Raw genomic sequence first — 23,383 nt, 5'->3', positions numbered from 1 at the left:
TCTGTGGTGTTTCAACACGGTCAGATGGCATCAAAAGCAGACCAGTCATTTCCTACACCTCCACCACATGTTTTATCAGGTGAAACTGGCATTAGAGGTGAGCATTTGGTTTGCTGGATCTGTGACTTTTAAGGTGATACTGTTTGAGCTTTTGTTAATCTTTTCTTTTTTCCTCAGATGGAAGTAAAACTGTGCTTGATGTGGAGGCTTACCAAACTCACACACCTTCCAGTGCTTTACCGCTGCCTTCCCTCACCTTTTCTCCAGGACCTGAATGCTCAACCCAAATGCACACACCTCAGCCAGGTATGTGACGCAAGATGGAGGTTTAAATATCTCTTTTTGCATTGAAGGTGTAAAAGCGACATTTAAAGTGATTTGCAAGTTAATAGAGTTTACAGATATAAAGTGCAAGTTTATAGTGTTGAAAGTCTAATTGTAGCTTAAATTATCATCAAAAGCTTGGCTGATACTGAAAGTTCATTGCTTCATTTTAATGACTTTACCTTTGTCAGAGCTTTAATCCACTCATTGAATATATACAGGCATTTCAACCACTGAATGCCTTTTTTTTAAGTCATATTTAAAAATCTATAGGGAGCTGCAAAAGTGCCATATTGCTTCGAAGAAAACCATTAAATGGGATGAATGTGGCTATGTACAGAGTATTGAACTACAAAACATCTGAAATATAACTTACCAGGCATGTGTTTGACACATTTAAAGAAAAAAAGCAAAAAGGTGCCATCAACTCGGCTGGCTTGAAAACCCTTTTTAAAAAATTTCATCCGGGATATTTAAAGTGTTTTCTATTCTGACTTGCACTTTACAGAAAAAAGGGAGCTACCGGATATGGCTACTTATTGGAAAAAAATGTTAACAATTTTATGAGCAAACTAAAACAAGTTATATAAACCTTCACCAACTTAAAATGATAATTTAATCAGACTAATCAATACGAAGCATTCATTAATGTTGTGCTGTCTTCTCTGCAGTGTTGGCTACTCCCTCATACGTTCCCAGGGTAAAGTTTGTGAACTTCGAGGTCCCGCTGTATCGCACCCCCGAGCAGGCAGCATGCCCCTACTGTGAGACCGGGGTTACCACGGAGGTCACCTTCCGGGTCGGGGCTTACGCATGGCTCATGTGCCTTGTGTTTGTGTTGTGCGGGTGAGACGAGATGCCTTCGAAGGCCTAAATCCTGTTATCTAATCGCTCGGGCATCAATCGCACTGACTCACGCTAGCTCAAAGATGGGAACTAATGAGTCATCTCTGTCTGAAAGGTTGGTGCTCGGCTGCTGCCTGATTCCGTTCTTCGTCAATCACTTTAAGGACGCCTATCACACCTGTCCACGCTGTCACCGGGTCCTCCACGTGCAGAAGAGGAGCTGCTGCAGTTAAATATACTTCTACTTAAACACCAACATGTTATGAAGTCAGATGTGTTTTGATGTGCGTTGTTTTCCAGAAGTTACACGTTTTAACCACATTTTATTGATGTGTGAAAAAAAATCGGATTAAATAAATGTTTGCCATGCCAACGTGTTTTTAGTTCTTTTAAAACATGATCTCGCTACGGGCGGGTAGAAAATGCTATAAAGACATTATATGCATCATTGGCCTTGTTTTAACGTCCATCACTCTGTTAAGTGCAGACACTTCTGGTCACTCACAGCCGGTGTGGATTAGACCTGCGTGTGCTGTGTGTAGTAAACGTGTCCTCCCTGATCAGACCCTTGGATTACAAGTCTTGGTCTATTTTAGATCTTTGAGCCTTGGAGTAATGAGTATTTGAGAGACTGCCAGACTCTTTATACCCACTCAGAGGTCATACGTGGTTAAAGGTGCAATGCGAGTGCACCCTCCCATCCCGCCAGACTGCTGGGCAGTTAAAACGGGACGTGAGCTGCTTCAAACTAGGTGAGCGCTGATGGAAACGGGCAGAAAATCGGAGGCGTTCTGCTGACCACTGCATGGCTGAGGATGCATCGGAGGATCTCGCCACCCTCAAATCGTTTTCCTCCTTAGCCCCCTCGTCTTTGTTCCACAGCTTCAGCAAAACTGAGCTTTTCTCCTACTTGATCCTGTGTGTTGCCAAAATGCCCTTCATACCTCCGGTGTCGATTGCTCGGTCGGGGTTCTCAGGATTGACCGGGAAGGAGAGGCCTATTAGCAGTACTTTTTCTACCGCCGAGGCCAAAGCTACACCTCCAAGAGAAGACAAGAGCAGCTCAGTGAAGGAGCGACTGACTTTAAACCTCAAGCAGCTGGGGAAGAGGAGCCCACCCAGGAGTCATCTACCCACAGCTAAAGGAGTATCCGGACCAGAGCTGCACACAAATAAAAAGGACCGCCCGCTGACCTCCTCACACACGGACAGCTCGCCTGCCTCCAGCTCGGGGAGGACGGCAGTATCCAAGACGCAGCAGCACAAAGCTGTGAACCACAGCTCTATAAAGAGTGAAACGGAGCTGAAAACGAGGATCGGGGATCAGGACGAGGCCCGCTTCACATTGACCCTGACCCCCGAGGCTGTTGTGCTGCTGCAAAGGAGGAACAGCGAGAGGCATCAGCGATCAGCCAACAGAAATGGGGTGAGTGGAGGCAGTGGTCCAGGAAGTGCCACAGACTCCAGGCGTCGGAGGGAAAACATCACCAAAAGACATCAGCCGGCAGCACAGAGGAACAGCACTCTGAACAGCAGGATCGCTGCTAAAAACACAGGCGAGACTGAAGTGGCAGACATTCACTCAATCATGAAGATATCGCTGTTAAATGAGCAGCACAGGTACGACGACGTGGAGTACGAAGAGGAAGACTACGGTGTGGATGAGCGCGTGGTGCTGAAATGTACCGAGTGGCTCCGTGGCTTAGAAAACACACCAGTGACCGTGGGAAACAGCCTCAATAAGAGTGCAGGCAGCGTGAAGTCTTTCTAGTGGTGAATTTTATTCAGCAAATCTGAAAACTATCCAGTTTTTTTTTTTGCTTGTTCCTGTTAAATGTTCTCATGTTACTTGAAACCTGATTTCTTAGTAAAAGCATTGAGGATAAGGAGACTTTCTGGTTTGACGAGGTGTGTCTTCTTCTCCTGTTACATGTAAACACATCCACAGCCTATTGAGCTATTTTAAATTACACCTGGAGTATTTCACTCCACAGCTTCAATGCGCACACAAAAACCAAAATGTCTTACATATGATTTCTTGAATAAAACAAAAAAATAGTTCACTCTTTTCAACATGTTGCAAAGCAGTTAAGCATACTGCTGGTGCAGTAAGTAAAGAGGTCAAAGTGCAGGTTGTGACTCGGAGATGATGAAATAATATATAACACATGCAAAGTATTGGGATTTCTTACAGTTATGCAGATGTGTTCAGCTGAACAGCAGTATATGTATTTGATACCAAAACCCATGCAAGTGCATCTCAAAAAATGAGAATATAAATTAGAAGGTATAATTATGACACATATAGTCTAAAAGTAAAGTATGAAGGTTTTTTTTTTTTTTTTAAGAATTGCTTGTGAATGTCTGTTTGATCTGATGAAATAGTCTATAGTTTTGAGATACTGTATTTTTTAACTTCATGGCTCAAAAGCTGAAAAAATAAAGAGTGAAACTACACAATCTTCAACCGTGGGAGTCTGATGTAATTCATAGAAACAAATTCTAAAAGAAATTTTCTGAAATGCTCCTGAAGAGCTGACTGAAATTAAGGTTGATATGCATCAATGTTATGGTAAAATGTGCTAATTATCCAATATTAAAGCAATTTGAAGTAAAAAAAAAATGAAGAACTGGTCATTTGTGGTTTACTGCTCTAGTTTACGTCATACTTTATGTTCATGAGTTTATTTTATAGAAGATTTACAAACTTATAACACAAAAAAATGCCTTGAAATTTAATGATAGTTCCTTCAGTTTGTCCTGATGGAGGTTTTAAAAGCAGCTTCATTACTAGGTGTTGTTTTTTAAATGCAAAAAAACAAAAAAAAAAAAAAACATATATACAGTATTTGTAAAATGTACATGTTTTCCCCCCCATTGTAGCTAATACTGTGTCACTCACACTAATCAGCTTTGTGTGGACTTAGACGTTGGCTCGGGTGTTCAATGCTCCCTCGTGCGCACACCGAGTGTGCTTAGCAGCAGCTTATCCACCTGGAAGTCAACTGTGACGACACGTGCATTTGTTTATACATGTGAGCATCTGCAGGACAGATTCCATGTGATGTTTAGAAAAGAAAACCTTAAATACTACTGACTCATTTTTTTTAAATTACATAAGAAAAATTAGGATTTTCAGTCAACAAAATAAAAAAATAGATATTTTTGAATTTTTTTTTCCCTCTTTGTTAAATAAATAAGGACACAGTTGCTGACGGGCTGAATAAACAGTCGGGCAGAGGGAGATCACTTCCAGCGGTTGATTCGACGCAGCTGCACGTAGGCCAGCGTCATGCAGATCAGGATGATTCCCAGCAGAGCCACGTGGTTCTGCCAGAAGCCCCACGTCGAGGAGTCCAGGTCTTCCAGGAACGCCTCCCCAGGCACACTGCAGCAGAGACAGTGGACACATGCATTTATGAAGGCCGTGGGACGTTACTCACAGTTTGGAGAACTGCCGTCCTTTTTGGGAAAACATTTTTTTTCAGCTTTTTAGAGTTAGGCTATGGCAGCTTTATTTGGCTTTAAAGGAAGTCTACAGGGAATGTAACTTGATGCTATGTCCCTGAAAGGGATGAAAACACATTGCAGTGACTATAGATTGGTCGCACTTTGATAGGAAGTGTCCATATGTCGAAGTGAGCAAATCACTGATAGACAAACTACTCCCAGAGGATGGATTAAGCATCTGATACGTGACAGCCATGTTCATTGGTTTCAAGAATTCCCCCCAGGGATTAATGAAGTATTTCTATTTCACTGTGTGTGTGTTTTATGCCTACACTGTAGGTGCTTGTATTTGCTTAGACACACAAAGGCTAGGATTCGGTTCAGGTTAGGCAAGTAGTAAATAGGAGGAGTTTAGAGTGAGTCTGCCTGAAATGAATGGACGCTAACGTAAAGTGTCCTGAACTGCATCCAGAGAAGAGTCCATAACATCTTATACCTTACACCCAATTAGAATGTTATTAGATTAGAAGATGAAGGTTAACACATGACAAAGATGGTTGGATTTATTTATATTTTTTTCGGCTTTTGAGTTTCCCCAAAATATGCTACGATTGAGGTCTTCTCACATTTCTGGCACATAACATTTAACATATGTCAGCCTTTCAATATCCAGTGTGTGACACATCAGTGAATGTTTTCTGTGATTGGATAAAACATACCGAGAATGTGCTGTGGCCCAAATGACTAGTAAATATGCACAATGGTCTATTTCCCTGCTTTATGGTGGTTGTTGAGTTTCTTAAATTTCATGAACAGTGTTGGACTCATGGTTATGAGAAAAATGCATGCATCCTGTGAGCAGCAATAAGACAGGAATCAGAGCTCTCAATGCTGAGGTTGTAACCACCGTAGGGTAGGGTCAGGATTTGGCTCAGGTAGGCGATGGTTAAGGTTAGAATAAACATCTGAGGCACACAAAAGTTCTACACCTGGACAAAACAAGAAATGCTAAGATTTGTGAATGTGATTTGTGTCTCTTTAAATTGTAATTCCATCCATCCATCCATCTTTAGCCGCTTATCCGGGGCCAGGTCGCGGGGGCAGCAGTCTCAGCAGGGATGCCCAGACTTCCCTGTCCCCAGACACTTCCTCCAGCTCTTCCAGGAGGATCCCAAGGCGTTCCCAGGCCAGCCGAGAGACATAGTCTCTCCAGCGTGTCCTGGGTCTTCCCCGGGGTCTCCTCCCGGTGGGACATGCCCGGAAAACCTCCCCAGGGAGGCGTCCAAATTGTAATTGTTTTATGTAATTTGATATGGATATTGTTTGTATATTTTTATTGTAACAGTTGTAACTTTGCTGCCTCTTGGCCAGGACTCCCTTGAAAAAGAGGTTCTTAATCTCAACGGGATTCTCCTGGTTAAATAAAGGTTAAATGAAAAAAAAAATGCCTGCTGTCATACTCACGCTGTAAAGTTGAGGTAGAACGTCTGTCCTTGAAACTCATTGATGTATGCAGCCTGGAGGGGAAAAAAAAAGCATCATCCTGAACTACTTTTTCACTTCACAAGAGGGCAGATTACTTTCAATCCTTTGTATCTGAATCTGACACAAACACACTCTCTCCTTATCTGGCTCTGTGTGTTTTTCATATCTTACATTCAATCCATATTTGAATATACTGAACCACTCCAGCCAGGACAGCCAGCTCAGCATGGAGTTGAGTTTGACAAGAAAACCACCAAAGACCTGTAGCGGAGAAGAGGGGAAAAAAAATAAATGAATATGCTGATAAGGGCACATTTCGATCTATCTCCTGTGTGTTTGGCCCGAGAGTCTCACCATCATGACGACAAAGGGCAGAGCGACGAGGATATTCGCCATCGCAAATGAGGATGCACTCGCTGAGGCGAGGAAGGCTAAACTTACTCCCGCCAGACTGACCAGAGACAGAGCCAGAGCAAATAAGAAGAAGGCTGCAGCGGTGGGTTTCAACCCTGAAAGAAAACAAACGCACATAAACAAGGAGGCTGACTATAAAATGCGACAGACAAACCAAGAACCTTCACAGCAGTGGGTTTAGAAAAAAAGTGATGAGAAGTGGTTTCATGAATTTGAATGACTTGAATGAAGAGAGTTGGAATCTTATAACTCTCTTCTATTAGCATTTCATTCATCAAAACTAGAACAGACTTGAGAAGAAGAGACATCAGCACGGAAGCAAATGGGTTGATTCCTTCTTCACTAAATAATTTACTGCTTTCACAGTCAGATGAATACATTAGAAAAGCGCTTTATGGATTGAGAAATCTCAACATTAGTCCAAAATAGCAACTATGGACAAAGCAGCTCCTCTCTGTACATGTGACATAACATGAGAATTTCAATATCTTTAAAAACACACAGTAAATCATGAGAATACGTGTATACATGCAGGGTTATTACCCATCATCCAGTAGGAGATGGCTGCAAAGACCAGGATGGGAATGATGCGGTTCGGGACAAGGTCAGCGAAGATCTTGGACAAGAAGTAGACAGAAGTTCGGTAGTAGCCACTGGAGTTCTCATGACTACAACAAAGAAAAACAAAAACAATCAGTACATTTGCTGTAAGCCACTGCTGCTGCTGCCGGGATTCAAGCTCAAGCCATCCTCACTCAAAGACACGCCTCAACCTGTACAAACAGTGAATACGGGGAAGAAATGATTTCATACCACTTTGGCCACTGTATATTAAAGATACCAAAATATTTATATTTCAGTGTATCAGATATTGACATCAGCTCTCGTAGTTAGCTCCTGGGAATTTTTCTCTAAAAATGGAGGAGGATGTTAACAACCTTCTGACTGAATGATTCTCTTTGGTTTCCTCACTTCATACACAGACACGACTGCAGTCACTGATGACTGTTGTATAATCACAGTTGTATACTGCATGTAAATTTACACTGGAAGGTATAACAGCACAGACTACTGTACACCTGCAGAATAGAGAATGTCCTGACTTATGGATATACGGTTTGGTATGCGAGTTGCACTGCGTCCCAGAAAAAAACAAATGCTGTGGGTTATCGAGACGGGTCACCGGCCCCCCACTCCCACGCCAAGAGGGGATCTATCCCACACGTCGTCTCCGATGGAAGATTGCTGCAGGAATCATGATTTCCTGGAACTCCGCTGCAGTATTTATTCTGTGACTGTGATCATTTTTCCACAGCTGCCAAACGAAATTTCGTTGTATTCCCATATATACAATGGCAGTAAAGCTTCTTCCTCTCGTTTTTCTTCATATCATCATAGTCAGCACAGCAATGTGGTTGGAATGTGTGCATTTTTCCAAAGCCGCAGTTATTTATTCCTAAATGTATTTATTCATTCATTTATTCAAGTATGTTTAGTAATAAACAGTTTTCTTCTTTATGGCAGTTTGGATCCACAGACATAACTGTATTTGCTTAAGATATATCAAGAAATAAGATTTCAATTTAAAGTATTAAAATGTAGCTGACAAGTTTTTTTCCTATACAGTCTGTGACTGTTATAACTTCTATTCTCACAGTTCTGCATGGAAAGTGTGTTTTTTTAAAAAAATCATTTTAAATTCCTCTCTACATTCAAACTAAATACAGTTCTACAAATTCTTCTCATAAAGGGAATAGAAATCCTGCTGGAAACAAAGAGCGTCATCCCAACACCAACGTTTTTTGCAGCTGCTGGTGGCTCACATTTGGGGAAACGTCCTGCATATGTACAGTTTGTCTTTCAAAAAAAAAACACAACAGAACCTGAAGGTTTCACTCACATGAAGATCGCTCTTTCATGGATGAAGAGCTCAACAGCAGAAAGATTACCAAACACCATGTTGATGATCAGAAAGAAGAACGCTCCAGTCCTGAGAGGGAGGGAGGGAGAGAGAGAGAGAGAGAGAGAGAGAGAGAGAGAGAGAGAGAGAGAGAGAGAGGAAGAGAGGAAGGTCAGGTTGACACATAAACTTAGGTAGATTACAACATCATACAATTTGTCTTTTCATCTTGATTTTACTGTTTCCTTTTGACGATGCCTGATTTATAGAGTAACGACTGCAAACTTTAATCCATTTCAGTAATATCTGTTGTTGTGTTTGAGAGACTTTGATCCAGCCAGCTTCTTAACGATATTCAAATTAGCTGTTGCACCACAATTTTAATGTGCTCACATTAACCCGTTATCGAACATGTGACCACGTTAGCTAACTCTTGCTGGACTTTTCTTAGTTCCACATTAATGATTGAAAACTGATGACAATCAAAGACAACATGATTAAACAGCTACACTAAACATTGACACAGGCGCTGCTGTGAGGCTCTGCCCCTTTGCCTTTGGTACACCAGCTTATGGATACATCTTGAGCACACAAAACACAAGTTACATAACAGTGGTACTTAACGGAAATCTAGTGAGAATCACACCCAACGTCTGGATTAGAAATGGTGACTTATGATCAGTGCAATGTTTTGACTGATTTTATTTGATATAAATGGCACATTTATTTAAACTATTAACGTTTTAAGTCTTAAAATATCTTTTATTCACACGCTAAGATGGAAATTCTCACTTTTCAAGTGTTCAGATGACGGTTATGTGAAACATTTGACTTGATGGTGTCTTTTTATAGAGTTGGTGTGTGATAGTAGAGCAGACACATTGAGGGGAAAAGGTCTTGGATGCTGTGCTGCAGGTGCCGCGTACCTGTTCTGGTAAGCCTCGGGCAGTGTGAGGGGTATCTGGTAATAAATGAGCCCCACCAAAAGGGCGAAAAAGATGTTGAGAGCCAGCTGGGCGTAAGACGTCTGAGGGTTCCTCAGAATGTTTTTCACTGTCCTGCCACACACCACTCGCATCTGCCTCACAAACACACACACACACACACACACACACACACACACACACACACACACACACACACACACACACACACACACACACACAAACACACACACAAAAGAAAAAAGTTATCTATGTTCTTCATACAAATCATAAACTGGGGTCAATCAGAGAGCAGTCAAGGAAACGTGTTTAACATCTGGTTGTTACAGTTACACTGTGTGATGTAACGTCATAAACTCACTCCTCCACCTGTTAATCATTACGCTAATTAGGTAAGCATGCTGCTGTCTCCATCAACCAGAAAACCGTCTGAACAACTCGTTTGCGCAGCGTTTTGCAACGTGTTACTCAGCTGCAACTTCACTGACCTGATAAAAGAAAGATGTGGCGTAGCTCGGAACCATTTCATCACTTTTGCCGCCTTCGGTGATACTTATGCGGTCCAGCTCCTCGGCCACATCCTGGTACAGCCGGGACTTTCGATATTTTATTGCCAAAGCGTTGTTACCCTCCTCTTAAAAAAAAGGAGAAGAGAACAGTCAGAAAATAGTTAATGACAGATAAGAGCAGATGCTATAAAAGTCTGCTTGTTTCAGTGAGGAGAGATATATAACTGGATCAAAAACAGTGAGCTTTACTTGCTGTGGGTAAATACTATTTAGGTTTGCCAATGTTTACCTGCGAGTTGTGTATCTTTCACTGACTTTATGTCTCCATTGGAAATGTCCATGAAAAAGTCAGCAGGGTTGTCAAAAGGCTCGATTCGGTAACCTGACCAAAACACACAGACAGAAACAGATTTATGAATCTTTGCGATGACTGTTTGTGTGACAGCAAACATCATCTGGGCTCAACAGAGAACTGAGAAGAAGTGCTGAAGCTCAGGAATGTCACAATAATCCACGCTTCAGTGCTTAATGTTGCTTCAGTACTTTCTGTGTTGCTGTTTTGCATATATACTGAACATTTGTCATGGTTCTCCCACACAATCGCATGATTTACCGAGGTCTGTGAAGTACTCTATTGCACGGTTTGCTGCTCCTGCATACACCACCTCGCCTTTGTGCATCAGGGTCAGGTGGTCAAACTGTTTGAAGATGGAGTAGCGCGGCTGGTGAATGGAGAAGATCACAGTCTTGCCTCTTCTGGACAGCCTGAACACATTTTAAAAAACAGTTACAAGGTAAGCAGACAAATGAATTGCCTTGCACCGATACAGGATGACCACAATGAAGATTGAACTGAGCACTGTTTTATCCAAACCAACATCCAACCATCAGTCGCTATCTTGTGTTTGTGTGTAGGATGTCAGATGTGAAGTAAATTAGTAATTACTTGTGCAGTAGATCGATGATGCAGTTCGCAGTGTTTGAATCCAGCCCGGTGGTGGGCTCATCCAGAAAGAGCAGCGAGGGAGACGTGATGAGCTCCATCCCAATGCAGCACCTCTTCCTCTCTCCTCCTGACACTCCACGCAGGAACTCTGTGCCAATCTGAACACCAAACCATAAAACACACAGAAATCACTGGCTGCAATCCTGAACTAAGCTCCTTAGATGAAGTGATGAGTCGATGCATCCTCTCTCCTGCACAATTATTACAACTGCAGAAGCAATAAAATTGGTGGGAATGAGTAAAGCTGCTTCTCCAGCACACACAAATAGATCATATAAGTGAAAGTGAAACAATTACCTCTAAGATCACATATGACATGTCAACTGTCTCACTGAATTCTTTAGAAGTTGTTGGTAAATGTCATACTTCCTTAGTAAATTGACTGTAAACAGCTTGTGTTATTGGTTCTTAATGCAAGGCCTACAACACCTAAATGTTTCCTTTCAATCACCATACAATGATGTCTGAAAATGTTTATAAACTTACTGTTAGTGCAGCTGTCAGATTCTCATATTAACTTACATTTTTTTGACACATCAAAAAAATCTCACCCACTATTCACAACCTGCTTCCAAGCCAAGGTTTATTAGGGAAAAGGTTTTATGATCCAAAAGTCACTGCTTCATGTGGATGGACATTTTTCCAGCTTTGGCTGAAGGATATAGATTAAATATCCCATTATTGTGCAATAAAATCCCTTCAGGATTGTACAGAAGACAGCAGTGCAGTTTCCAGCAAACAGCAGCTTCATAAAGTATGAATAAGCAAGACTTTGCGCGATTCTGAATCTTGCTTTCTCAATTAAACCTCACCATGTCCCTGGAACCATAAAATGTATTGAATTAAAAAAAAGAAAATATTAATGATTAGAAGCAAACAAGTATAAAATGGTTTGTTTGACACAAATAGAGAGTTTGACTTGTAGCTCTGCTGTGTACCTTCGTGTCAGCGCAGTCAACGAGGCCCAGCTCCTGGATGATGGTATTGACTTTGTCGTTCTTGTCGCTGTTGGAGTGATATTTGGGACTGAGCCGCAGGTTGGCACTGAACAGCAGGTTCTCTCTCACAGACAGGGTGCCCATCAAGATGTCATCCTGGAGACAGGTGGACGCTTTAGTGAGATAAACTACTCACAAATGTGCAGAGCCCCACAGGGTGTGCATGTGACTATTTGGGTACCTGAACCACATAGGCAGAACTCATTCTCAGTTCAGATGTGACAACCTTCCCATCCACCAAGACAAGACCACCGCGGAGCCCAGCGGGGTTTTTCCTGCCTGCGATTACATCCAGGAGTCTGTTAAGAGAGCGAGCAGATCAGCTTTACATGCCCGCTTGGCTGGTTTACGTGCATAAGACGAGCCATGTAATGAAAGCGGCATGTAAATGAATATGTTTCTCACGATGTTTTGCCACTTCCTGTGGCCCCCATGATGGCGTTCATCCCTGGTCTCATGATGCCACTGGAGAAACAAAACACATCAGCGGTTATGTTTTCATTGTTATAAGTTCTATATTTCAATAAATAGATACATTTTAGTTTGGTAGGTTATTTTTTTCTGTAAAATGCTTCTAACTTCTTATGAAGATGCATTTGATGGGTCGGTAGCAAAATTCAGTGTGTGTTTCGAAACCAGGAAAAATTGTTGGATCTTCTCTGCCTTTTTATTAGTTTGGATTATTCAAGTAGAAACAAGTCATATTTTCACTTCAAAAATGTTTTCATTTAATATAACAGGAGCCTCAGAAGCCTGTGGAATGGCCATGCACAGCCACAGCAGCGCGCTGTGAAACAGCATCGGCAAGTAGCAATTCAACATGAAAGCATTTTCCATAAGATGCCCTTTGAATGTCATTATTCGAATAGAGATCATTTACATTAAATAAGCACATTTTAGACAGTTTTCCTCTCTAACTGAGTTGGATTTACTTTCATTTAATTTATTTAATTCATAAAAAAAAATCAGTTCAACAATACAGAACAAAATATTCTGATGCTTGAATGAAAGAAATCAGAAAGATGAATGAACTTGTCTGCTAATTTATGTCATCCAACCATTCTTCAGTGATAAGAAAACAAACAGCAAACAACAATAAAGAATTTCGACATAGTGAGCTTCACACTTTATGTACCAGATACTGTCTGAGCATCCAGCAACAACATTTCTCCTTGTTATTATTTTAGTGCTGTTATATGAGGCGTAAATAAGGACTGCTTAAAAAAGTCTTACTATCACATGTTTTCACTCTTTAACAGTTGAAGCAAGTGTGTCTATTACCAAAGCCAAGAATGCTTAAACTTAGATTACAAAAATGGAAGTTAGAACTCGACAGTGACCTGATTTGTCAACAGTTTGATCAACAATATTCATGTTATTGTATATTAGTAGCAATTTAAGATTATTTTGGGGATGATCTAGTTATCACTGATATAGGACAATACATGGAACAAAAGTAAAAACAAATCCGAAAAACAAAACAAAAACAAAATGCAAACAACACAACCAATATTTTTAGCTCCAGTTACTAGAATTCAAAAGAGTTAAATCAGATTATATAAGACAACAGATATGAAGATTTTGCCCTGAAACAATGTATCAAAGCCTTGAAGTTTTGGATGTGTGGCTTTGTGCTGTGGGTTCAAAACTCAATTCAGTTTAATTAAATGCAATATCACAGAAATGAAACTTTCAAGCACTTTCATATTTGAAACAAAAAACAACGTTGGTATAGCTTTAACTCCTGTGTGGGCTTAAAGAAAATGATAGTCAATATGATATATACCCTCTCAGTTCCTCACAAAATTACCTAACTAAAAAGTATTACTAAATGATATTTAGTGCAAAAATCTACATATATATGTGATTTATTTCAAAAGTTGAAACATATTAAGGTAGACAGAAATAAATTTGGCTACATCTATTTCCTAGCAAGGTAAATCAACTTTAATAACTTGAGCTTTTTTTCACACAACTGAACATTTTGTCATTAATGGATAGTGGTACTGCACAAATTTTTCAAGAATGTTGTAACATTTATCCCTTCATATCAATCTGTTTTCTTGAAAACGCCTTCGAAAAGGTTGGTGACCAAGACAGGTCCTGTGGGAACCATGAAGATGTTCTACATATTGTGTTTACATGACTGTATTTTACTGTGTTGAATTAAGAAATATCAAGCATTACAGGATTGAAATAAAACTGCTGCATAGAACAGGTAACTCATTCATGTTATCAATACACACCCGATGTCAACTGCATACAAAGACAGAACTATGACTGTGCACATTTACATCATCACTGGCGAGTTTTTCCTCTTACCTTACATTTCTCAGGATTTGTTTTTCGGAGATCTTGCGGCACAACTTTCTTTCATCAACAGTGTAAATGACATTGCTGAACGTGAGGGTCGGCCCGCGTTCATGGAAGTTCTCAATATTGTAATAGACCTCGTCCGCTTTAGACATCTTCAGAAGCGGCAGTTACAGTCATAGACCGAATAAGACAGATTCTTGCAGTGCGCCGAAAGAACCAAAAAAAAGAGCAGCGGTGGAGTCAGACACACTGGACCTGTACAGGCTGACTGATGAAGGTGAGCTGGAGCGTCATCAGTACACTGATATTATCTCATGTGACCTTTGAACATCTCGCAGGCTAGGTGCAGACACCTGCAGCGTTAAAAGATAATGTGACCTTGAACCTTCACTGGGAACTGCACTGAGAAAACTCCCAAAGCTACTGATAGCAGCTAACAGTGTAAACGCAGTCCCCGCAATCTGCTGCTCATCTGCACATAAAAATGTTATACAACTTCATGCTCATACTTGTATGGTCTGTCCTGTCAAATTCAAGATGAGTCAAGACAGTGACAGCAACAAAAGTGCTGACCAACACATTAATAGTGGAAACTATAAAATGATGCAGTCATTCACTACATGAATACAGGGATTTTATTGTATTAGTGTCCCCATCCCGCTTCATTTAAGATTAAAAACAACAACAACAAACAAACAACAACAAATAAAACAAAAATAGTTCATTTCATTTTGAAAATGTCAACAACACCCCTTGCAAACTCTACTTTTTATTTCACAAGCCAAAAATTAAGATAAGATAAAGAGCAAATTACGAGTTCTGGCTCCATTACTTTAATTATGATGGCTGATATGTGAAAATCGAGTGAAGCAAATGGGGGTGTAATTGTAGCTGTGCACATTTTTTATTTTTATTTTTTATTAATACAGACCCTCATTCATGTTACTGAAATATTCTGAACACTGGATAAGAGTCCTTGCTTTTCCAGCCCAGACTGGAATTCTATTCTAGACGCAACTTGTTTTTTTTCCCCTTTATTTTCTGGACTATTTACATTACAGACTCTCGGTGAATGGATGGAAACTATGAATGAACACTAATGGAATTATGTAGTAAAAAAATGTCAAGTGACGACCTCCTGAAGTTGATTAAGAGAAGGTCAAGGGTCAACAATGCAAAGGCTGGTGACTTTGAAGAAACTAAAATATAAAACATGCTTTGAATTATTTCACACTTTTTTGTTGCATGTGTGTCTGTGCTTGCATGTGCATGCACAGACACACATGCAATTTTACAACTGCTGCTGCAGTTTGATATATCCCCAACTCAACCCTTCAGACAAACTTGAATAAAGTCTAAACCAGATCCAGAATGTGACCTTACATAAATACATGAATCCTCACTTTAAAATCTAAAACTACTGAAACTGCCTTGCTTGGTACTGCTGTTACAACACAAGTGGAACAAAAAAACAGAGACTCCTGCGCTGATCAAAAGCACATTTTGTCCAATTGTATGCAGTTAAATTGTGTGTCACCACAATAACTGAAGATGACTGGCTCACACCCCTGAATACTACTAAATAAAGAGCAGTCAGAATCATGTGCTTGTCATTACCCTTGTTTGAAATTCTTAACAAACTGTTGCAAACGATCATCCAGAAGGTTAACAAAGTCTAGAAAGAAAGATGGCTTTGCAAAGGCCACACATTGATGTAGTAATTAGCAAGTTGATGTTTAGGCCCGAAGGGTTGTGTTTCTTTGTTAAATTTACATGTTCTTCCTGTGCACGCATAGATTTTCTTATGTGTCCAAGACAAACTTATAATAAAGGTTAAATTGTAACTCAACATGGAACACAGATGTAAATGTAAGTTTGTGAGACTGTCCCTCTGTGCGTACCCAGTGATGGACACTGCATTTGTCCATATTCAGATATTCAGCTGGGATCAGTCCTCATCATCACCAGCCAGCCAGAAGTTAGGGGGGAAATATAAAAACCGTATTTTGGGCTGAAATTTCCATGCGCAGGCTGCCCCCTGCTGTATAGAATGCTACATAGCAGGCTGAGGGAATTCTGTTGGGAGGGATCAACATTGTTTTTCTCTGACCTTTTCTCTTTTTTACCATTGTCCAATCAGGCGTCGTGTTCAACATGAAGACCCGCCCAGAAGAACTACTGTGGCCAATCATCTTTCATCGCAGTGATAAAGTGGGAGGGGCTAGACCCAGAAATTCTAAGGTGTTGTCATCGCGTTCCTGGGTGTTTTACATTGGGCGTGCGTTTAGAGTAGAAAGCGACCATAATGCGGCTCTTATAACAATTTTTCCTCTTTTCTGTTGGCTTTCGGGGTCGCATACCGTGTTACTCCGGTGTAGTGACTGTGAGTAGCTGGTCAGGTACACCAGGAAACCGCGGCTCTCACGTTTAAGACGAAGGTTAGCTTGTCGGCTACTAGCTAACGCCTCGTTAGCTATGGAGGAGAGGAAAGAGGAGGGGGAAGCGGAGATCCAGGAGCACGGCCCGGAGCACTGGTTCTCCAAGTGGGAGCGACAGTGCTTAGCAGAGGCTGAACAGAGCGATCCGAACGAAGAGGAGACGGAGCAGAGCCAGCAGAAGCTGTGGCACCTCTTCCAGAACTCGGCCACGGCCGTAGCCCAGCTGTACAAAGGTAGGCACGGGGGCACAGAGTGAAGCTAGCCGCCTGGCTAGCTGTATCTCCGGGCAGAGAGACACAAAGGGCACCGCCGCTGCTAAACCGCTAGCCGCTCACGGGTGCTTCTTTACAGCATCGTACATTGAGCTGATTTTACCAACACAACTTTACGTTCATACTTGCTTTGTCGTTGTCCTCGCCCTACTCGGATGCTACCAGCGATAGCTAATGCTAGCCGCCGTGCTAGCAGCCGGTCACCGTGTCAGGGTGTCGGACACCCGGCTGACTCCGGCTCGCAGCGGCCTGAGCTGTCACAGAGCTCTTCGGACCGAGCATGAGGGCGGCCGGTCGAGCAAAGTGTCCCCCATAAATACGGGGCTCACTGATCACTGTATCGTCATAGCTTTGAGCTGGTTTGTTCCCCCAGTCTGGTCACAACATGGCTCACAGTAAAAATGTTTTTGTCTATCCTTAACAGCTTTGCAGCCAGTCAAAATGGCGATACATAGGGAGGAGATTGTAGACTGAAAACACTGTTGTTCAAGCTCAAATGTAGCTACTGCAGTGTCTCCACTCTCGAGGTGGATGTTTATAAGTCAGCAACGCAAATAAATTTCACACAAAGGCTAAGATCAGTTAGCCCCTGATGATATTACATGTATGTATAAGTAGAACAAAATGGCGAAAGGATTACTGTAAATTGTTTCTCATCAAAACCTCGTGTTTTGAACGTTGTATGATTCATTTACCTTGTAAATAAACTAATAGGGAGCATTGTGCTCAGTTACCAATACACGCCTGTACTTATTGAGTGACCTGATGTTTTGGATTGCATTGTGCTCCCCCTCAAACATACTCACTGTTATCTTATTTGGCCATGGTGTTCCTCAACCTTTCCTTCATTGTGATAGTGTTACCAAATGTTGCTCTCACATCCAACTTTTTAATAAATGTGTGTATTATTGCCGACATATTGAACTAGAGTCATTCCAGTCAAAACTGAAGTGGTTGAAGAAACTGTAATACACATGTCAATAGAACCTCAACGTCTTTTACCTGTCCACATTTCAGCCTGCATTTTCTCTCATTCGTCAGTTTTTAGTGTCTTTATGCCTCAGCATGACTGCTGATCATTAAATTGTTATATATCCCATGAAACTGTTACATTATTAATCTTTGTTCTATCTGAGTGAAGACTATCAGTATTTGTTCTGTTAACTCTCCTCTGGGTCAGATACAAGCATTTTTGGTTCAGTTGTTCAAAAGCCATCATGAGCTTTGCAAAAAAGTACATGGAAACTAACAAAGTACCTTTTGAGGTGTTCTCACAGTCTGACTGTTTTGTTGAATGTAATCTACAGATCGAGTATGTCAGCAGCAGCAGGGCCTCTCTCTCTGGGCTCCCTTCCAGAACGCAGCCACAGCCGTCACTAACCTGTATAAAGGCAAGTAATGATCCACTTCAACTCCAGCACACTGTGATTCATTGCCGTTTTGAGGCATTCATATAATGTCTTTGACTCCAAGTTTAATAAAAAAAAAAAAAAAAATCGACTATCTTTGTGTGCCATCAGAGAGTGTTGAGGCCCGCCAGAGGAGCTATGATCTGGGCATCCACTTAGGCTACCAGCGCAGGAATAAGGAGGTGATTGCATGGGTGAAGAAACGTAGAAGAACCATCAGGCGAGAGGACCTCATCAGCTTCCTGTGTGGCAAAGTTCCACCTCCACGGACAGCTCGCGCCCCGCCTAGAGTGTCCATGGTGTCTGCAAGCCGACCGACACCCCCTGAAACAGGCAGTTCTGTGGAGACCGACCTGCAGCCCTTCAGAGAGGCCATAGCACTTCACGGTTAGCCAAGACACTACCATCAGTGGGACACTTGGGTTATGAGGTCGCAATGTTCATTTAATCCATATTGAACTAGCTTTATGCTCTCTTTCCCTTCCAGGCCTAAGTGGTGCCATGGCGAGCATTTCAGTGCGTTCTGGACCTCCCGGTTCCCCGACTCACCCCACCCAGCCCCTCAGTCGTCGTAGGAATGGTCTTCATGATGTAGACCTCAACACCTTCATTGCTGAGGAGATGGCGCTCCATTTAGATTCCACCGCCAATCGTAAGCGAGGCCCCGCCCCCTGTAGTGATGTCATCACAGACTCACCCACTCATAAACGTAACAGGATGCTCTGAACTTTTCCGACACCACTGATCCCTCCTCTGTCCTCTCCTCGGTGGCTGACCGGACAGCTGACGGGGACTGATGCCTTGGCCAACCTTTTGAAATCTTCCTTCTAAGTTGCAATGCTACAAAATAAATAAACGTAAATATTATCGCCTCAATATTTAGAGCCATTTTATTCTCCCACATCCTCGTTTTTCCCTACAGGAAGTTTTGTCTCAGATGTCCTCTCTAAAGTAGTTTTTTTCTTTCTTTTTTTTTCTGCTTATTCACTTCTGTTGGTTTTCCGTCGGTTAAAATGAAACTGAAGGAAACCTTATTTGCAGGATGTCACATATTGTTTGTTTGGCCGGGCTCCTTCGTGCTTCACGTTCGATAATCAGACGAAGCAGACTTCGCCTCCTGTCTGCAGTTCTCTTCCCTTCTCACCCTCAAGCGTACTTCCTCCTCCGTGGAGCGCTGGCCAGACCAGACTGAACTCATGAGTTTGAGTTTGGGCTTGTTGGGGGGGCTCAGCTGCCTCCCCCGCTGCGTGGCTCCTCTCGAAAGCTCTCGCCAGCGTGTATCTCATTCTGCTGCTGCTCCGTGTGTTTGCGTACCTGACAGCAGATCTGGCACTTACTGTGTTGTACTTGTCTTCGCCTTTGAGAAAGCTGCTACAGTATCTCTGGTTGTTGTGCAACAGTGAGTACGGTGAGTGTTTGTGTGTGTGCGTGCGTGCGTGTGTGTGTGAGAGCTCGTGGATGCAGGATTCTGGCAAATCTAGCATTCACTTGACAGAATTAATTTCTTTTACTTAATTCATCCTATTTGATTTTCTTTAGTTGCTCTCTAGAGCCAAAACCAGGGTTTTATCACAAAGCAGGAGAGTCCAGTTCACACAGTGAAGTCGAGCAACAGGGCTAAACGGGGAGAGACACTTTATTTGAACACGTACCCTTGTCCTGTACTCTGATTTGTAATTTTATAGCCACACTGTTACGTGTTGTCGAGTTTACAAGAAGTACAAATACGCACATTTTCCATATCGGTATCCAAACACACTGGATTCTGCAGTACAGTTCCAGTGTCTCACAGCTTGCATTTTAACTACTTCATGTTTACGCCTGACACAGAAACAAGAACTTTAAAAGACTGTTGCATTGCCATTGTTCTGTTTGATTTAAAGACACTTTAATGCTTGAGATTTTAGCTTTAAACCTACAAAAATAAAATTAAAAAAAACTCATAGATTTTGTTTTGTTGAGCCAACCCGTGAACTTTCAGCTGTGGTGGCCACTAGCTATATGCGAATTTCACACACTGCTTTGTGATACAATCTTGTGTAACGTGTGTAAATAACATGTAGGTGCTGTTATATGTGGTACATATTGTAAAAAGTGCGAACCCATTGGGATGTCCATGTACAATAACAATTCTGACATTAAAGAACATACAAATGTTTAACTAAAGTTGTCTTTAGTATTTTACATACCCTTTGCATCACCCTGTTTGACATTTGTATTGTGTTTTATGTAGAAATATTTCTCTGAATTATCTGACTTTTCTCTGGAAAGAGAAGGTACGAAGTGAGAAAGCTGGAGAGTGGTTAGATTTTACTGTGTTGTACTTGTCATTTACTGAACCACACATTTTAATTCTTGAAGGTGTATATAACTCAGTTTTTCACTCTTCACCAAGGGGAGAAGATGACTGTGGCGCTCGACTCTTAATCAATAAGCAGAATTGTAAGATGCGTGAAGTTCACACCTGATCGCTGAAGTAGGAAAACTTCATATTTGATAAATGTTATTACACCACAGTCACGTGAGATCACCAACACAAAGACTGCACCCCTGTGCTTGTTTTAAGAGCTGATCTTCCCTGACTGGGTGAAAATACCCTGGACAGAGCAAACAGATACTGAAATGACACACCTATGGGTAATTCAGAGAAACCAGCAAGCCTCAAGCACGTTTTCACACTGTGGGAGAAAATAGGGACATTACACAGAACTCATACTGGAGACCTTCCCACCATTACAACCACCGCATCACTGCCCATAGCAGACTGTCAACAAACTTCAAAACAAGTTTCTGACAGGCTGTGTAGTACAGCTGCGCAGCCACACGGGGGAGACATAAACTACTCTATCCTGCTTTCAGCTCTCTCACAGACAAGTGAAGAACGTCGCACAGAGTTTAACATACGGAACAGGCAACTACCCTTATGTATAATCCCAAATCAGAAATCCTCTATTTATGTCTTCAATTTGCTTAATGCAACCAGATTTTCTGTGCTTAATTTCTTAACGAAGTTGGATTTTTTTTCCCCTCAGTCCTACTTGACAAATTTATCCAGCAGCAATATTAACAGCAGACAAAAAAAGAAAAAGAAAAAATAAACTGTTGAAGGGCAAATAAAGTATCAGAGGATTAAACAGAGGTTAGTTACAACAAGTGAGCGATGCCAGAGACACCCAAATCACCATGATAATATATTCAAATTGTAGCATTTGAGGTGACTAAGTGCATTAGTGTGCAGTTGACAGGGCTGATGAGTAATTAGAGGTAATGCTCCGTTCACGTAGAAGCTGGCATCATTTAGCACACCAACATGTTACACAGTGGACAAAGTGGCATAAATTAAGACCCATTTTGCAGCTCGACTTTGGAAGAGAAGGCTGTTGTTTGTTTCTGTGTCAAGCATGGAAAGCATCAAAGCACAAACAAATGTTTCCTTTTACACAATTACTCGTCCAAATAGGCCAGTGTCAGTCCCACCCACACACTTTACTTTTCTTTAAACACTCTTGCAAACTCTTACAATTCTATCACGTCTTTACCAAAACCTTCAGCAATAAAGTTGCAGAGTCACCCAGAAATGGTTTATTAATGACTTTTCTTTTTGTTTTGTTTTGTATTTCTTATGCCAAATTTAGAGCTGTCTGAACATCTCCACCTACAGCATTCATGCGAAGTGTGATGATGGATTTTTATCTGCACAATGCACAGCGGCCATAAATCCTGAGTGTGACTCACTGCCTGTTGATTTAGGAACTCTCTAGAAATCGACAAGCTTGTCTGCTATTACACGCATAGCTGGGTTTCTATGCAGATTGATTGAAGCCTGCGCCTGATGTGTAAGGGAGGTGTATGAGAATTACTTACCGTGAAACTAAAGGATCGGGTTCTTTCAAGTCTTACACTGGCAAAAACGTTCCTTTTGTTGAAATGCATCGCGATGAGAAACCTGAAAGCAGCCACAAGACAGAACATTGTTAGACTTCATTCCAAACCATGAGGGAAAGTGGGCGATTTTATAACCCAGAGCTTACTGGTTTATAATACCTGACCAGGAAACACAGGTGTAAAACTTCACAATCAAATATGTTCACATGATCTGCTGTGGTGAACCCAGAGAGCACAGCCCAAATGCCCTCTTCTCAGTCAATAAATCACTCTAACTATCTTCCCTGACTGCACTGCTCTATATAACAAGGCGAAACAGGAGCAACATCTGCACTTCCCAACACCTGGACTAAAAGCAAATGAATAAGGCAAATGTCTAAGACTCCATGTTCTGATCCGACATCAACTTGACCTCATGTCAGCACACACACAGGATTCAACTGCTGTTGCCAACCAAGTCCAGCAGTATGTCTTCACTGAATTACTTCACTAAAAAACCAGCGGCTCTAAAACAGGCTTTGAAGCATGTGAGAAAAGATCCAACAGGTCAAAAGTCCATAGTTGACCTCACACTTTTGGGTCTACGCAAAAGTCAGCGTACAGTTTCCCCTCCTCCACATCGCTGCATAAAGAGCAAGCCCCCGTGCCATATCCCACCAGATATCTGCTCTTTTCTCTTCTCTGCTAAACATGCCATGGTTGTTTTTGTTTCATCATGTATCTGAAGGCTCTAAAGGCTGCTTTTTGATGGAACCATGGAAGAGGAGCAGAGCTGACCGCAAGCTGTTTCACACTTCAAAAGAAGCACTGTCTGTGTGTGTGTGTGTGTGTGTTGTGTGTGTGTGTGTGGGTGTGTGTGTGTGTGTGTGTGTTGTGTGTGGTGTGTGTGTTGTGTGTGTGGTGTGTGTGTGTGTTAGTAAGGGAAAGAGAGAGAGAGATAGAGTGAAGGAAAGAGACATGACGAGAAGCAACAAGTGTCTGAATGTTCCAGAAAACCCCTCGAAGATGGCCATCTGGGCTGCATTCACACACACACACACACACACACACACACACACACACACACCACACACACACACACCACACACCACACACACACAATACACACACACACACACACACACACAACACACCACACACAGGTGCCTCAGAGGATGCCGTCTGGTCTGAAGGAGAGAGCTGGTGGA

The 23,383-nt window shown here is 41.8% G+C and overlaps 4 protein-coding genes across 4 annotated transcripts; 3 read left to right on the top strand and 1 right to left on the bottom strand.

The window, feature by feature from the left end:
* Nucleotides 1–77: 77 nt before the first annotated feature.
* Nucleotides 78–1,412, top strand: LOC115390977 (LITAF domain-containing protein-like). The gene is made up of 3 exons (XM_030095043.1): nucleotides 78–306; nucleotides 996–1,170; nucleotides 1,286–1,412. Exons 1-3 carry the CDS (start codon nucleotides 288–290, stop codon nucleotides 1,401–1,403), a joined length of 312 nt encoding a protein of 103 aa, XP_029950903.1. The 5' UTR covers nucleotides 78–287; the 3' UTR covers nucleotides 1,404–1,412.
* A 563-nt stretch (nucleotides 1,413–1,975) lies between these two features.
* Nucleotides 1,976–2,941, top strand: LOC115389783 (proline-rich protein 18-like). The gene has a single exon (XM_030093360.1). The coding sequence runs from the start codon at nucleotides 1,976–1,978 to the stop codon at nucleotides 2,939–2,941; it is 966 nt and encodes a 321-aa protein (XP_029949220.1).
* A 1,475-nt stretch (nucleotides 2,942–4,416) lies between these two features.
* Nucleotides 4,417–14,344, bottom strand: abcg2b (ATP-binding cassette, sub-family G (WHITE), member 2b). Its single transcript, XM_030094164.1, has 15 exons — nucleotides 14,199–14,344; nucleotides 12,282–12,341; nucleotides 12,058–12,175; nucleotides 11,817–11,972; nucleotides 10,819–10,976; nucleotides 10,486–10,637; nucleotides 10,162–10,254; nucleotides 9,852–9,997; nucleotides 9,346–9,497; nucleotides 8,420–8,509; nucleotides 7,063–7,187; nucleotides 6,460–6,614; nucleotides 6,277–6,366; nucleotides 6,085–6,137; nucleotides 4,417–4,558 (listed from the first exon to the last, which is right to left on the bottom strand). The coding sequence occupies exons 1-15, from the start codon at nucleotides 14,342–14,344 to the stop codon at nucleotides 4,417–4,419; spliced, it is 1,836 nt and encodes a 611-aa protein (XP_029950024.1).
* A 2,095-nt stretch (nucleotides 14,345–16,439) lies between these two features.
* Nucleotides 16,440–20,229, top strand: hapstr1b (HUWE1 associated protein modifying stress responses b). Its single transcript, XM_030094165.1, has 4 exons — nucleotides 16,440–16,863; nucleotides 18,210–18,293; nucleotides 18,423–18,698; nucleotides 18,799–20,229. Exons 1-4 carry the CDS (start codon nucleotides 16,668–16,670, stop codon nucleotides 19,035–19,037), a joined length of 795 nt encoding a protein of 264 aa, XP_029950025.1. The 5' UTR covers nucleotides 16,440–16,667; the 3' UTR covers nucleotides 19,038–20,229.
* Nucleotides 20,230–23,383: the final 3,154 nt, after the last annotated feature.

The sequence above is a fragment of the Salarias fasciatus genome, chromosome 6 (genome assembly GCF_902148845.1).
Source record: "Salarias fasciatus chromosome 6, fSalaFa1.1, whole genome shotgun sequence".
Lineage (NCBI taxonomy): Eukaryota > Metazoa > Chordata > Actinopteri > Blenniiformes > Blenniidae > Salarias > Salarias fasciatus.
The sequence above is the reverse complement of the archived record's forward strand: the minus strand, read 5'-3'. Positions and strand labels throughout refer to the sequence as shown.

Bases quoted from the DNA above. Each gene is read 5' to 3' on its own strand.
- LOC115390977 (XM_030095043.1), top strand. The intron at 1,171-1,285 runs GTGAGACGAGAT...TCTGTCTGAAAG, and splicing joins CTTGTGTTTGTGTTGTGCGG to GTTGGTGCTCGGCTGCTGCC.
- LOC115389783 (XM_030093360.1), top strand. From the start codon at position 1,976: ATGGCTGAGGATGCATCGGAGGATCTCGCCACCCTCAAATCGTTTTCC.
- abcg2b (XM_030094164.1), bottom strand. From the start codon at position 14,344: ATGTCTAAAGCGGACGAGGTCTATTACAATATTGAGAACTTCCATGAA. The intron at 9,498-9,851 runs GTCAGTGAAGTT...TTTGTGAGGCAG, and splicing joins CCACATCTTTCTTTTATCAG to ATGCGAGTGGTGTGTGGCAG. The intron at 4,559-6,084 runs GTGAGTATGACA...TCTCTGCTGCAG, and splicing joins TTCTACCTCAACTTTACAGC to TGTGCCTGGGGAGGCGTTCC.
- hapstr1b (XM_030094165.1), top strand. From the start codon at position 16,668: ATGGAGGAGAGGAAAGAGGAGGGGGAAGCGGAGATCCAGGAGCACGGC. The intron at 16,864-18,209 runs GTAGGCACGGGG...TGTAATCTACAG, and splicing joins CGTAGCCCAGCTGTACAAAG to ATCGAGTATGTCAGCAGCAG. The intron at 18,294-18,422 runs GCAAGTAATGAT...GTGTGCCATCAG, and splicing joins CGTCACTAACCTGTATAAAG to AGAGTGTTGAGGCCCGCCAG.